The following is a 15,901-nucleotide window of genomic DNA, read 5'->3' as shown; positions in this document are numbered from 1 at the left end:
CGGTTCCTGCCCCCTGCTCTGCCCCGGGGCCTGAGGTATCAGCCCAAGCCAGAATGGCCCCCAGCAGAGGAAAGGAAGCGCTAGAGGAAAGGAAGCGCTATCTCCCTTCCTGCTCAGCTTCTTCCCTCTCTCACTGTTTCTCAGAGACTCAGTGGGGACCCCTCCCCCAGCCACCCTCTTGCATTCCTTAAAGCCTGGGTTGCAGCACAAGCAGTAGGAGAGAAAAGGGAGTCTTCCTGAAGCTGCACCAGGGTGGACACAGGCTTTCTAACTCCTTGTAATGCTGGTCTTGCCATCATACTTATTAACCACCTTTCAACAGACTGTCCTGTGTTCTCTACAGGCGTGCCTTACTACACCAAGAGTTTGTGGTTTCATCATGTTGCAATACTTCCAGAAAACACTTGGCAGGAAAATACATAATTTACAGAAAGATGATGAAAGTGGTTTGCTAGGCCTCCCAGATCGTGGAAAGATCTGGAAATCCTCCTAACGGATTGAGATCACTTCATTCCAAATGTCTCTTGAGGCACATTCCCCCTGAATAGTTCGCTACTGTCAGCTCATTATGCTTCCCCTGGAATTTCTATTTCCCTCAGCCTTTCTCCCCAGAATGAGCTTTGCATCATTTTCCCTCAGAATGAGCTTTTTAAAACTTTTCTTCTATGCAGAGCAATGAGGGTCTATTCCATGTGGGCTAACAGAAAGACACTTCCGGTTTTATGGACTTCTGGCTCATGTGTTTTCAGTGCGTCACTTTTACTGTTATTGAAATCATGAGTGCAGGTGTATGATGTTTTTTACTAAGGGATCTGGACAAAGAGAAACATGATGAGAGAACAGTGTCTCATTCACAGATCCTTACTGAGTGTCTGTTATATGTCTCACTCTCAACTTTGGAGATGCGTGGGCCAAGATCCTTGTCCTCTAGGAGCCTAGTTTGGTAGGAAGAGATGTATAAACCGTTAAGTACAGAAAGTCCTAAAATGCTCAGGGTACTAAAGTAGAAAGATCTATAACCCATGAAAGGAAGAAAAAAGGAAGAGGTGATGAATTCTTTTCGGATGAAGCAGAAGAGGCTTCTGTACTTTTCAGAACTTACTGAGTTGCAAGTGACAGAAACACCACTCAGACTAGTGTAATCAGAAGGGAGATTTATGAGTGTATGTAATTTAGGAAGCCCACTGATGGTTCCGGCTTCATGTGCAACTAGACCTGGGATTCAGTCTCACTCGGATCCTCCTTTCTCTGTCTTCTAGCTCTGCCTGTCTCTCTACAGATTAATCCTTCTCCAGCATGGATATATTTCTTGGGATGGATGTGGCTTGGGAAAACTGCCGCTCAGACATCATCCTGGCTTGACCTTAGTGTAAAGGAAATTCATGTGTCTGTCCCTAGAAATGTCTCTTCTAGGTTCTGCTTCAGTCATTTAGCTTCTCCTTGGACCAGTCCCTACTGGAGCAGGATAAGGTAGTTCGATTGTCCTAACCTGTGTTACACACAAGTCCTCGTGGCAGTGATGAGTCGGGCTTTATGTGCCTGACCGTGTCTGGCGTTTCCATCAATGCCATTTACAGTGAGGGTAGGTGGGTTCTCCAGATAAAGGAAGACTGGTCAGCTGGTCACTCTCGCTCCATGGATATCTAACCTGGTTGTCATGGAGAAAAGATTTTTGTCAGATGAAGGAGTGAGTGAAATCCATTATTGTTAGAGGAAGCAGTAAGAGCAAAATTCAGGAAGGTTTGAACCCACCTGGCAAATCAGGAAACTTAAGATCATGTGTTGAGGTTGGAGCATATGATTGGGTAGGGGACAGGCATGAAACTGAGATGAGGAGGGGCCTCTTGGCCTCGGGAAGCAATTTAACTATTTGCACTGTAGGCAGTGGGAGACATCCCGGGATTTTCGGCCAGGGATGGAAGCAGTCAGATTTCCATTTTAAAATATTACCAAGCAGCAAGCAAAGGGTGCCTTGCTCAGAGCCAAGACTCGGACAAGAAGACAAGTGAGGAAATCACTGTGGTAATCCAGATTGCCAGAGGGTATAAACAATTCAGCACTGTAGAGTGCTGAAGATACTGAGGTTAGAGTAGTCTGCGTGTGGGGGTTGGGAGGTAAACAAGGAAGGATTAAGGTTGTAATAAATGTTATAGTGGGGAGTAGAAGGCGTGGAAAGTGACAAGCAGAAGCATCAGGGCTTGGTGAGTGTCTAGAATAAATCAGATTTCCAATTGGGATGATGTCGTTTTCTGAGATGAAGAATACAGAAGGAACAGATGTGAGAGCAGGGGAGGAGGGATGGCCAACAGGATGACTCAGGGGTTTGGTTTGAGGGGCTGGATATGAACAGTTGGCAGTTGGATATGGAAACTTGGAGCTCAGAGGAGAAATCTAGGCTGAAAAGATAGATCTGATAGTTATCTATACCGATATTATATAGGTTGTGTAGATGCTGAGAGTGAAGGAAATCATGTAGACCAAATGTCTACATTTAGACATTTGAGAAGTGAGAAGAGGGCCCAAGAGCTAGTGGTTTTGTCTTGATTAAGGGAAGGAGAAGTCTGGGAAGCAGTGGGCTAGCCAGGTGCAGTATATGGCCTGGCCCAAGCAAACGTGCAATAGGAAGTCAGCAGTGACCCCCTGAGCTTGCTCTGCTATGACTCATATCTGATTGTGTACACATGCTGACTGTACATCTTACCTCTTGTACAGTTGGGAGTGACTTCAAGACCTAACTCCATCACTCTGGGAAGGGGTCATCAAAGACTCCCCACAATAGTCATGGTTGCAAAAGTGTTCTTGTGATGGGACTAAGCCCAGAGTCTTCATCAGATAGAACACAGATGAGAAGAGGCTGATGCCCAGTTTATATGTTAACAACTCTTTGGTTTCTAGCTTCAGCCCAATACGGAATTTCCAAAGGGGAGATATGAATATGGAATAAATGGGAAAGCAGCACTTTCCCTCTGTTACCCGTTCCTACTTCAATACTGTCTGTGTGGCTCAAAGCCAAGACACCACATTGCCTCACCCTCGAGATCCTATTAGTCCTGAGCCTCAGCAATTCTCTGTGTTGGTCCTTTACTTTTCAACCTGATTGAAACAGCTCTGAACTAGGATGGGCTTGTTGGTTTATCCATCTCCACTGTACCCCAGGGTGAATGTAGCATCCTCCTAAAATGTTTTCTAATTGCATTTTTTAGCTGAAATATAGTTTATTTTCAATGTTGTATTAATTTCTTGTGTATAGAAAAATTATTTGGTTATATATATACTTTTTAATATTCTTGTCTATTATGATTTATCTCAGGATGTTGAATATAGTCCCTGTGCTAAACAGTAGAACCTTGTTTATCCATTCTGTATGTAATAGCCTGCATCTGCTGATCCCAAACTCCCCTACCTTGGCAATCCATCCCTTCCCCTTCCCACTCCCCTAGGCGACCACGAGTCTGTTTTCAACGTCTGGACTCTGTTTTCTGTTTTGTGAATGAATTCATTTGTCATATTTAACATCTCACATGTAAGTGACATCATATGGTATTTTTCTTTCTCTTTCTGACTTATTTCACTTAGTATGATAATCTCTAGGCTTACCCATGTTTTATTCCTTTTTATGGCTGAGTAGTATTCCACTGTGGGGCTTCCCAGGTAGCTCAGTGGTAAAGAATCCACCTGCCAGCAGAAGATGCAGGTTCAGTCCTTGGGTTGGGAAGATTCCCTGGAGAAGGGAAATGCCATGGACAGAGGAGCCTGGTGGGCTACAGTCCGTGGGTTGCAAAGAGTTGGACACAATTTAGCAACTAAATAGGTATTCCGTTGTTGTGTATGTGTGTATATATATATATATATGTATATATATGCTGCTGCTGCTAAGTCACATCAGTCACACACACACACACACACACATCTTCTTTATCCATTCATCTGTCAGTAGACATTTAGATTGTTTCCATACCTTAACTATTGTAAACAGTGCTGCTATGAACACTGGCATGCATGTATCTTTTTAAATTATAGTTTTTTCTGGATATATGCCCAGGGGTGGGATTACTGGGTCATTAGGTAACTATTTTTAGTTTTTTGAGGAACTTCCAGAGTCTTTTCCATAGTGGCTGCACCAGTGTCATTCCCACTAACAATGTAAGATATCTTCCTAAGACATTTAATGATCTTCTCATCCAGAGGTCAGGAAACTGCGACCATGGGCTAAGTCTGGTCCACCACCTGTGTTTGTCAATGAAGGCTCATTAGAACAGACACGTGCATTTATTTATAGGTTGTCTACAGCTATTTTTTGCACTGCAGTGGCTGTATTAAGTAGCTACAACAGAGACTGTATATTCCACAAAATCTAAAATGTTTACTATGTGGCCATTTACAGGAAATGTGTTCTAACCCCTATTAATCCATCCTTGGCACTAGTGCAAGATGGTGTTCCTAAAATGCCAATTCACCGTGTTACTCTCTGGATTAGAACCCACAACGATGTTACATTGTTCATATAATAAAATCCAAACGTCTTGGCCTGGCGTCCAAGGTCTCAGAGGTCTCTACTAAAGGCAAGCCCTGCATCTCAGTTTTATTTCCCTTCTATTTCCATAGTCCCTGGAATATGCACTGTTTCACCCCTGCTCACACATTCCCTGGCGTGTACTGCTGATTCACTGCACCTACCTAATTCCTACCTTGGTTTATTCATTAAAGAACTAACTTAAAGTCATGCATCTTTCATGATCATATCTGTTCGCAGTGACCACTAGTGAGTCTACTTACATTAAGGTTCACTGCCTGTACCATCTGGTGATATTTCTTCTGTTCAAAACATAGTTCATCAATATGATGGATGGCAACTTGCAGTGAGAACTTTACATGAACAAAGACTCAGAGGGGGAAAAGCCTCGGGAAGATTTGCAAATGACCAGGTCTGTAATTAGAACACCACAGGCTCCTCTGTCCATGGAATTCTCCAGGCAAGAATACTGGAGTGGGTAACCATTCCCCGCTCCAGGGGCTCTTTCCAACCCCGGGATTGGGTCTTCTGCATCGCAGGCATATTTACCATCTAAGCCACCAGGGAAGCCCTTTGTGCATTCAGTTTCCTCTAATGAAATACCATAGAATGGGTGGCTTATAAACAACAGAATTTTTTTACTCACAGCCCTAAGAAGTCTTAGAAGTCTAAGATCAAGGCATCCACTGGTTTGGTCTCTAGTAGGGGTCTGTTCCCTGATTCACAGGAAGCCGTCTTCTCGGTGTATCCTTGCATAGTGGAAGGAATGAAAGAGCTCTCTGGGTTCTTTTTATAAGAGCACTGATCCCATTCACAAGCTCTACCTTTATGACCGAATCAGCTACTAAAGGTCCCACCTCCTAATACCATCATCACCTTGGGGGTTAAGTTTCAACATATGAATTTTGTAGCATACACAGCACTCAGTGAGCATGTGTGGGATTATTGATGCTTTGTTATTATTGTTATATTTGTGGACATGCTGGGTCTTCATTGCTGTGCAGGCTTCTCTGCAGTTACAGCCGTGGGGGCTACTCTCTAGTTGTGGTGTGTGGGCTTCTCATTGCAGTGGCTTCTCTTGTTGTGGAGCATGGGCTCTAGGACTCATGATCGTGGGCTCACTGATTGCAACTTCTGATGGCAGCCCACTCCAAGATTCTTCCCATGATAATCCCATGGACAGAGGAGCCTGGCAGGCTACAGTCCATGGGGTTGCCAAGAGTTGGCCACAACTGAGTGACTAAGCGTGCATGTATGCAAGTATACCTTGATAGCCCATGGGAATGAAAGATAAAGTCCAGTAAACTTAATCTTGAGAAATCCTAGAATATAGAGATAGTGGTTCTAGAGGTCTTTGCTTGATCATGTAGTACCTTTGAAATGCTGGACAGGTGGTTTGTTACCCCTGGTCCTTTCTTTTCCCACCCACCTCCATGGATTGTGTATTCTTGGACGTCCTCTGGGATTAAGCAGCATCGATGATGCACCATGGATTGAAGTTCTTTGGTAAATAATAAGTTTCTAGAATGTTCTCGGGTCTCATAGGAGATTATGTCCCTGACTTGAAACATAGCAATTGCATGAAATAAAAGCTTCCCTTCACACAGAGCAGGACAACCAGGCTTTTACATTATTGTCGTCTCCAGGATTTTGGCTGTTGTGTAAAACACCATGATATCTTGTCTAACAAGTTTCCCCCTGCTTATGTGAATACAAGGAAATTATGTAGTGCAGGAAATGTGTCAGTACATCACACCCTGATGCACTTTGGAAACAAAACCTTGACCATGTAAGCCATCATAAGGGCAGGCCTTTCTATAAGAATAGAAATTAATCACCTTTATGTGATGTTTATTGTCTCACAAAGTGTCCACTCCAGTGAAACAGTTATGCTCAGAATACAAGGGAAATACGTTCTTTTAAAAGCCATCTCTAAGCATTGTCTAGGAGTAAATATGTGACAGTAAGTGTAATGGCAAAGAATATTTATTGAGCATTTACTATGCCCGGCCATCATTCTGTGTCCTTCACATGTATCATCTCATTATCAGTGCCCCAGCTATATGGTTTAGGTACAGTTCTTATCTTCTCTTTATTCCAGAGAAGACTTAGACCCAGGGAGGTAGAAGAACTTGTCCGAGGTCACATGGGTAACAAATAGAAAAACTGGGAATTGGACCCAGGTAGCCCAAGTCCAGACTTCACATTGACCAAAACCTGAGTGAGCCTTTGCCCCCATGAAATGCTCTCTCCAAGAGGAGCTTAAACAAAAACCACCCATCTAATTTGCATTGTTTGGTCGGTCCAGCTGGGTGATTTGTCCTACAAAATTTGAAATTGCATGGCATTATTCATATGTAGGGTTTCAATAACAGGAATCTAAGCCCAGAATTTCCCACGGTTTTATTCTATCATCTTTGCAGTTGAGAACAACCTCTGTCTTCACAGTTGAGACATTTTTATTCTTTGTCTCTAAATTAACACAGCACAGAACATGACTCGTGTGTGTGTGTGTGTGTGTGTGTGTGTGTGTGTGTAAAAGCTGCTTTCTTCTGGATTAAATTGTTGCAGCTTGGCTGAGTGAGGAGAATTCTCCCACTCACCGAGCCCACAGCAGACATGTTAGGAGAAGGCTGCTGCTTACAACACACCCAGACCCGGAGGGGCAGGTGACAACAGTGTGTGCCCAGCATCTCTGGAAGGGTCTCTGCAGATGTGTACGGCCGCTGCTGCTTCCTGCCGTCAGATTCCCGGAGCCAACACCCACCCACTCTTACAGCCTCTCTCTCTCTTTTATTTTCAAGGAAAAAAGAAAGAGGCAGACGGAGATAGAAGGCAAGCGCCAAGAGCTGGACGAGCAGATACTTCTGCTGCAGCATTCCAAGGTAAGCAGCTGATCCCTCGAACCTGTCCATTATTAGACATGCAGATCACACGCCAGGGAGCCGGGCAGAGCCTGCCCTGGGTGAAGGCGCTGCTGAGGGCTGCACCAGCCCTTTTTCATTCAGTCAGGAAACCATCCCTGGGCTTTTCTTGTGAATTTCTCAAATTCAGGGCATTGTTATACAGCGTTCCAGTTTCTGCAAGCCTGATGAGATGATAGGGTGCCTGTGGATGGGTTTAGGGGGTGGGGTGTGCCTCTGAACTGTGGTGGTTATATATAGAAACTGGAGGAGAATTTCCACATGGTGGGTGAGGCAGAGTTCCGGGGCTATATCTGTAATCCATAGGTGCTGTGTGTATGTGTGCATGCATGCAGAGGTTCTCAAAGATACATTTAACATAGCGCTCTTTATTAAATTCAAAATATCAATCTTTTCTTTCTTGATATGGAGGAGAGGGAGATCAGAGCAGTGTGGTCTGATAAAAGAGCAATTCTCTGTGTGCCAGATTATGTATGTGTTTTATTTCTACTTTAATAGTTTTCAAAGTGTCCTGTTAGAGCACTGTCAAAAGATAGTATTGAAATGGTTTGACTTGGTTGGTTTTCATTGCACCATGGGGAAGAGAGAGATACTTATTTATATGTGTTCTTCTTTAAAACATAATGCACTTAAGCATTATAATTGATGGCAGCCCAGGAGAAAGCTCTATCACCGTCACAGGGACCCCACCAGCTGCAGAATGTGCTTTCTTGCAGGCTCAGAGAATAGTGTGACCAGTGGCCAGCGGGGCGGTGCTGCTGGCTTTTCACTGCCCCTAGCTTTTTGAGAAAAGGCTTCTTCTGCTTACCCCGAATTGCCGTAACATTGCATGTAGAAATTGGATCACTTAGAGGGCTAGTTGGAAAGGTGGGGCTGACTCTCAGGGTGATGCTAGATGTGGATTATTTGGATTTTTTTTTTTTTAGCAAGAGGAACCTTTTCAGTTGCATTTCCCATTCTTTTCTAGACGACAAGTTTGTGCTAAATGAATCCTCAGAATGAAATCATCAGCAACATGATTTTAAATAGCAACATGACCTAAATCTGCTTCCCATATTTATCAGTTCATCGTTAACTTGAACTAGAGAAAAGTGTTTAAAAGGAAAGAAAGCAACACGATAGTGAAAATTGCCTTTTTCTCTCTTACTGCTTATCATGTAAATCCATTTATGGACCTTTCCTTGTAGGAAGCTTTGCATCTGTGCTGTATGCCACTGTTCTTTCCTGACCACGTTCCTCAGGGAGGACTGGGGGCCGAAGTTAGCATCTTCTTTTTACAGAGAGGTGTGGCTTAAGCTTACTTCACAGAACCAAGTGAATTGTTCAAGGTCAATCTGGACAGAGCTGGGTCTCTGGCTCAAAGTACAGTCAACTCACTCCTGATAAGAGACAAAAATGTACTAAACCTCAGTGAATTCTTGCTTAAAAGGTGAACTTTTGAATAAGAATCCTGAAAGAATGAGAGGATGTTTTTGACTAGACAGACTCTCTCCTCTTTCAGCTCAGTGAGGTTCTTTGCATCTGCATTCATTGAATCAAAAATCAGGCAATAAACATATGTCAGAAGATCAAGTTTCTTTTGTCCCACTTCTCATCTTTCTGGGTGTCAAATAAGATACCAAGGATTCATTCATTGCTGATCCAGTCCAATGTTACAGAGTTTATTTCATATTTCATCTGTCCGTTATCCAACCCCCCATTCATCCGATCAATAAAATTAACAGTACAAAATTAGTATTGCATAGGAAAACAGTGAGATTCCTTCAAAGACTTGGAGACAGGGAATAAGATAGTTCTCTATGGTTATCCTGGTAAAATTCTCACACAGTTGATGAGATTGGCTATTTGAGGAAACCCATGGCACTTTCACCAAGGTTACCTTCCCATATCTGGGGGAAAAGGATTCGAAATGATGGAAATTTAATAAATGGAGACCAATGCACTATAATTTGCTCTTACTAGGAAAGGCTTACTGGTGAGCCTTGAACAACAAAAAAAGATAGCTCAGAGATCTCCACTGTGGTTTATCAGGGGTTACACTGGAGAGAGATGCCAGCTCTGGGAGGTCCTGAGTTTCTCTGCCCTGGTGAGATTGGGTGAGGACAGTCACTAGCCACGCTGCAACGAAGGTGGAGCCTCCTTCATGACCGCCTCTCTTTGCTCCCAGTCCATCCTCCCCAAAATAATAGTTATTTTACTCTAAGGAAGGTGGTGCCTGACTGAGAGATATGATCACTGCAGGCACCAGAAAGGAACAGCTTCTACTTTAAATCAGTTAACTGTGGACTGACCTTAAACAGCATGAGTCATCTTCCCTGTGATCATTCACTTTGGAGCTTGGCAGCCTCACCCCTGGATGGTAGTACATTCATTGAGGATATTGCTCCCCCTGGGCTCTTGGTGGAGACCCAGCCAGCATGCTGCTGGCAAAGCGGCAGCCATGTCATCCCTTTGTCCATCATCAATGATGACTACTCAAGAATAGTCATCACTGGGACTTCCCTGGTAGTCCAGTCATTAAGACTTTACCTTCTAAGGCAAGGGTGCAGGTTTGATTCCTGGTCAGGGAGCTAGGATCCCACATGCCTCAAGGCCAAAACAAAACAAAACATGAAACAGAAGCAATATTGTAACAAATTCAATAAAGATTTTTAAAAAAATAATAGTCATAATTTCTTTTTGAGTGCCTAATGTGTGTGTGATACTTTAAATGCATCCCCTCAATAATGACACCAAAGTAGATACTACTCCCCCTGGGTTACGTGAGAAAACAAACTGGTGAGATCAAGTAGTTTGGCCAAGAACATAGAAACTCTAAGTAGGGGAGCCCAGTTGAACCCCAGGACTGTCTCCATAATCATACTTTCTCCAGGATACTGTTTTCTTCAAATGAAATAATTTGTCTAGAGAGACGTCAGTTGTGCTCCTCGGTGTCTCTTTCACTCTAAATATATTTCATGGGCTCTGGAAAGTTTGGACCATGTGGAGATATGCTGCAGTGATGATTGGTAGTTTCTTGAAGTAGAAAATAGGTCAGTAATTACTATTTATTTTACCATTTTTCAAAATCCCAGATGTGCTCTTAGGGAAAAAAAATAATAATCTCAGTGCAAATTTAAATGGAAAAACATTAGAATTTGATTTCATTTTTATTAAGATATTCTCATTATCAAAGTCTTTGGATGCTTATTCTCATGCCATGAAATATGAATTATTTAGACATTCACTGGTCTCTTGTCAAAGCAGATAAATAGAATGCAAGGCAATCATGTTGATACTTGTATATTTGATTAATATACTTGTTAGTTGCAATAGTTAGGGCTACATAGTAACTCCACAAAATGAAATATCATTACTTTTTATATGAATGACAAGCATATTCTATAAGGTGGTAAAGGAGGTGTTGAAATATTAGCTGCTACAACCCAGTGATTAGGAAACCTCTGGATATCTTGAGGTCCTGGTCAAATTAAACTCAGATTTCTTTTTATAAGATCCTTAGATATATTGAATATCTAATATTTGTGGTTAAGAATTTCTAAGAAATGCTCATGTATGGGACCAGTAAGCAATTTTAATAGATATATTCTTTTTCCTGATTGTAAAAGAAGTGTGTAATCATTTCAAGAGTGAAATTTAAAAGTACAGGAAAATATAAAGCAAAAACTTATCAATTGTCTGTTCACCACCCAGATATGATCTAATATATTATTATAGAATAAGATAATGGAGCCCTTACTATAGGCCTCATCAGCCTGTGAGTAAAATGAAACTACATTAACATTAGTATCCAAAATTCATTAGCTTTGATCTCTGTTTTGATTTTTATATATGGGTTATTTGAAGTTCTTCTACAAAACTTTATAATTTGTATGAACTCACATCTAACATTCACTTTACAATTTCTGACCTTGATGTCATCCTTGGAAAGAACATCTCCTCTTGAACACTTAATCTATGATGTTTCTTCTACTTCAGTAGTTTGTTGATTAAAATCTAGCATATATTTTCCTATAAGGAATAAGGTAGGAATAACTTTACTTTTCCCTGATGGTGAGGCAGTTGCCTCAACATGATTTATCAATTAATTCATCCCTTTCCCCGCAGATTTAAATGTCTTATTTGTCATATACATATTTCTCACACTCAAGTCCGCCATTTGTGGATTCTTTTTATTCCATTAATCTGCCATTCCTGTGCTAATTTCATTTCTCTTTAATCCCTCTAGCCATTTGATATATTTCATAATATTTCATGCAGCAAGAGCTATCACTATTCTGTTTTTGAAAAATTGTCTTGGCTTTTAACTCTATGGATACAATTACTTATTTTTATTGTTTTTATTATGTAACTCGTGATCATGTAAGTTTAAAACGGTAAATCAACTATTGGATTGTACCAGACAGACTGAATTTAATATTCCCTTTGCCCCTTGGTTGAATTGCCTGAGATTTATCTATTTCATTGGTCAAGTCAAGGTCCCAGCAACAGCAAGCCCTCAGTACGGATTGCCATGTGAATCCTTTGGGGACTGTCACATTTATAAAGGTTTCTATGACACATCAGCAGGGTCAAAATCCAATTGCTCACAACCACATCTTCAATACATAAGCTGCCTTTGAATTTTTTATTCATGAGCAGGGATACTGACTAGAGTTTTCTTCTAAATCCAAGCTATGAAAAAACATGTTTTTTTATATTTAAAAAAACACAGCCTTTTCTCTCCAGAAGACTGAATTAAAAAAAAAAAAATCAAAGCCTGACTTGTGACCCTGTGAGATATTTATTATCAACACTCCAAGGTCATTTGCTGAGAAGCCTGAAGGTATCAGGAGCCTTGCTTGCAAAGACATTACGATTGTGTCTCTCACAATTGTGAACCATTTAAACTGATTTTAGACTTTTCTATTTTTAGTCTGTGTGAAAAGTCAAGCTCAAATTTGAAAATATTGACCAGGCAGGCAGGGTACATGGTGTAAAGGAACCTGTAATGTCAGAACACCTCTGGGAAACCGAGTTCCCTGAGACTGGCCCACTGTCTTGTTCTGTTAGATCCCCTCTTCCTGTCCCCCGGGGGAACACAACTCAGCCAGCAAGAGAGCCACCAACATATACAAATTGCACCACAAGCTTTCCCACCTGATTTTATATTATTAAACAATGCCCCATAAATTTTAAGTACTTTTTAACAGAGTACTTTTTAATCTTTTAAAAAGAATACATTAAGATGGACTGGATATTAAGTGATCCTGGGAAATTTTATAATCAGTCTGCAGTTGCATAGAAAACGTCCTTATTTTTTAGAGACTCATACTGAAATATTTATGGGTGAAATGTCCTGATGTTGGTTATTTACTTTAAGAGGCTTTAGTGCAAAGGGCTTCCCTGGTGGCTCAGACAGTGAAGAATCCACCTGCAATGCAGTAGACCCGGGCTCAATCCCTGAGTTGGGAAGATCCCCTGGAGGAGGAAATGGTAACCTACTCCAGTATTCTTGCCTGGAGAATTTCCATGTCCTGATATTGGTTACTTACTTTAAAGTGCTTCTGTGGGAAGAATATATGGGGAAATATGACAAAATGTTTATGATTATGAAATGCACATGAAATTACACAGGAACACATCATCTAGTTTCTTCTGGTCTTCTGTATGTTTTCAAATTTTTTAATCATAGAAAATATGGGAATCAATCCTTCTGGTGGCTCTCTGGACATAGGGTAGAAGCAAGTATGGGACCACTGATGAGGGGCAAAGCTAAGACAGAGGGACCTTGGAGGGAGAGGACGGTGTGAACTGAGAGGTATCGTCAGTCTGTTCTCTTTGCTCATTCCCACAGTCTAAAGTACTTCGAGAAAAATGGCTGCTGCAGGGCATACCTGCTGGAACCGCGGAAGAAGAGGAAGCCAGGAGGCGGCAGTCTGAGGAGGATGAGTTCAGAGTCAAACAGCTTGAAGATAACATTCAGAGGTAGGTGGTTTCCGGTCCAGGGCCACATGCTGTGGCTTTACGGCGCAGTAACTGCCATTCTCTAGGAGGTGTTTCTGAATGCCATCACCTTTCCCCAGTGCTTTAGAATTATCTTCCTAAACAGAGTATGTACACTGTTTCCACTGAAACTTTCCCAGATGATCCAGAGTTTTTACTCTGAGGACTAAGTATTGTATTGGGCTGTCACACAGTATAGTGATGTCTTCACGGACCATCTAGATGTGATGAGCAGCTTGCCCCTTCACTCAGTGTCCCCCTTTTGAGTTCTGTCAGCTCTCGCCTTTTTCCTTCTTGAACTCAGGCTGTTAGCGCTTAGTCTGTTGCCAAGTCTACTACCTTTGAGCAACTTGAAGTGGGAAATCTATAGCTGAGGGTCTTGGAATGGAAACTGACGGGCCCTCTGCAGACTGTGTGCCTGTGCTCCAAAAGATTCACAAAGTATTCTCTGGTTTCAGTGCTCAGAGGGTGCTCCCTGGTCCTCAAGCAGGTTCTGAACATTTCAGTCTAGGAGATAAGTGACCTTCCTATATGTCCAGTGTCTAGCCAGACTCATACAGAAGCAAAGCAAATACAGGTTTCCATTTGGGATTTGTAGCCACAGCAGGTCCCAGGACACCCAGCCAGAGATGAGATGGTGAGGAAGATGGTGAGTGGAGGTGCCTTAGAGCAAAATCTCCGTCTCCACCTCATCCCCCAAATTCTGCCAGAAATCTCACCCTGGAGAGTGTCTTCTCTTTCTCCTGGGGTTTTGAACTCTTTTTAAAATACAAAGAGTAATAGCTAACTTGCTTCCAGTCATTTGTACCCAAGAGTGAATGAAGCTGGTGAGAATACGTTGGGGGCCCCAATAGCATCACCAAAGGGAAAAGCCAACTGACTATAAGGTCCCAAGGCCTTGTCCCTGCTTAACTTGATCCCTAATGCCCCTTAAAGAATTCTTGGAGCAGCTTGGCCAAGCTTTGCTTGTAGGAGAAACCTGCTAAGAGAAAGTTTATATGAGATGTGTGTGTGTGTGTGTGTGTGTGTACATACATATACATATACAAACACATTTTTCTTAAAATATAAAGGATAGAAGCTAAGTATTGGAAAGGCTAAATTATATATTAACATATATATATATATATATGTGTGTGTGTGTCTCTGTGTATATGTGTAGGATTGGCTGAAAAATTCATTTGGGTTTTGCCATAAGATGTTACAGAAAAACCTGAATGAACTTTTTGACCAACCCAATTATTTATATATATATATATCATAAGAAGTAATTTTAATTATGTGAATGCTGACCTCAAGCTTTTAAGGACAAGTACCTGCAGGATCCCAGGGGGAAAAAAGGGATTTCTTCATGTTAGAAGCCCAAGAGATAGAAAGAGGAGGGGGCAGAATGAGTGGCCCAGAGTCCTGAGCTTTGGGGATTGCCTCTCCTCTGAAGTGGCTCAGCTTGCTGCATCTTAGACAAGATGAGAGAGCCAAGGATGGTGGGGAACAGCGATAGTAAGTTGGAGAGGAAAAGACAGCTCTGAGAATTTTTTTTTTCTTTTGAGAAATGGTTTTATCGAAGGTTTGTTTTTAAGTCTCAAAGTGGCAAGTCCAATGTGCTTTCAGCTGTAATGACAGTTGAAACCATATAGCATCTCTTTGTCTTTACTCTTGTTAAAAGCTCTAGTCCATTTCCTGTCTCTTTCTTGCTGGTTTCACATAATCAGGACAGATGGGTCTGGCACCAAGTAGATGCCCCATAGCTGTTTGCCGAATGAAAGGATTGGGGCTGGGTGCAACCATGCATTAGGGGACCTGCCTGGAAGAGGGAGCCTGGGAAGTTACTCTCCAGTCCAAGCCGGCAAAACCCTAGGAACCAGTGACTTGGTTTTAGTCTAGTCACAGCAAGAACTGTGGTTCGGGCTCACATGGGACAGCATTATACTCCTGAGGAGTTCCAGGCAGGATGAAGAAACAGATGTAAATTGCAGGCCCCCTCTGAAGTGGAGGGAGACAGGGTACACACAGATGGGCAGAAAATCTGATTTAAAAATCGTTTTTTAAAACCTGGATGTCTTTTCTCACTGAGCCTGTCATGTACATTCATTTCATGTAGTAGGTGTTATTACAGATGGAAGGCAGACAGGGTTTGGAAAGTAGAATAAAACTAGTTCTATAACCTTTTCTAGTTTTCTTAATTGGCATCAGAAAACGTGGTCTTCAGCCACATTGGCAGTTTCGCTTTGACTTGAATACAAATTTATTATTGTTCTGGCCCGGTAGGTAGTAACTCTCACCTGTCAGATGAGCTATTTCAGGGGCTATTTCTTTCTGCTATAATCGCGGCTTTGCTGGACATCGGTCGGATGGGCATTGGCCCTTCGCTGGGGGATGAGCTGCTTTTCTGTAGGAGCTGGGCTGCCAGAGGCCTCTTGTGGGAGGAGCTTCTCCCTACCCTAGATGTCAGTTTCTGCTTCCCTTTATCTTCCTTATA

General features: G+C 42.1%; 1 protein-coding gene across 6 annotated transcripts in view; it reads left to right on the top strand.

The window, feature by feature from the left end:
* PALM2AKAP2 (PALM2 and AKAP2 fusion) overlaps positions 1 to 15,901 on the top strand; it is a 513,846-nt gene that overhangs the window by 219,875 nt on the left and 278,070 nt on the right. For 5 of the 6 annotated variants that reach the window (XM_069575463.1, XM_069575460.1, XM_069575462.1 and 2 more), the window contains exons 3-4: positions 7,318 to 7,398; positions 13,274 to 13,404. In XM_069575463.1, coding sequence (XP_069431564.1) covers positions 7,318 to 7,398; positions 13,274 to 13,404 — 212 coding nt within the window. Of the gene's footprint in view, positions 1 to 6,912; positions 6,961 to 7,317; positions 7,399 to 13,273; positions 13,405 to 15,901 lie in introns of those variants that run through there. The other variant, XM_069575464.1, reaches the window with a different exon arrangement.

This window comes from Ovis canadensis, chromosome 2, assembly GCF_042477335.2.
Source record: "Ovis canadensis isolate MfBH-ARS-UI-01 breed Bighorn chromosome 2, ARS-UI_OviCan_v2, whole genome shotgun sequence".
Lineage (NCBI taxonomy): Eukaryota > Metazoa > Chordata > Mammalia > Artiodactyla > Bovidae > Ovis > Ovis canadensis.
This window is presented reverse-complemented; position numbering and strand designations above follow the sequence as displayed.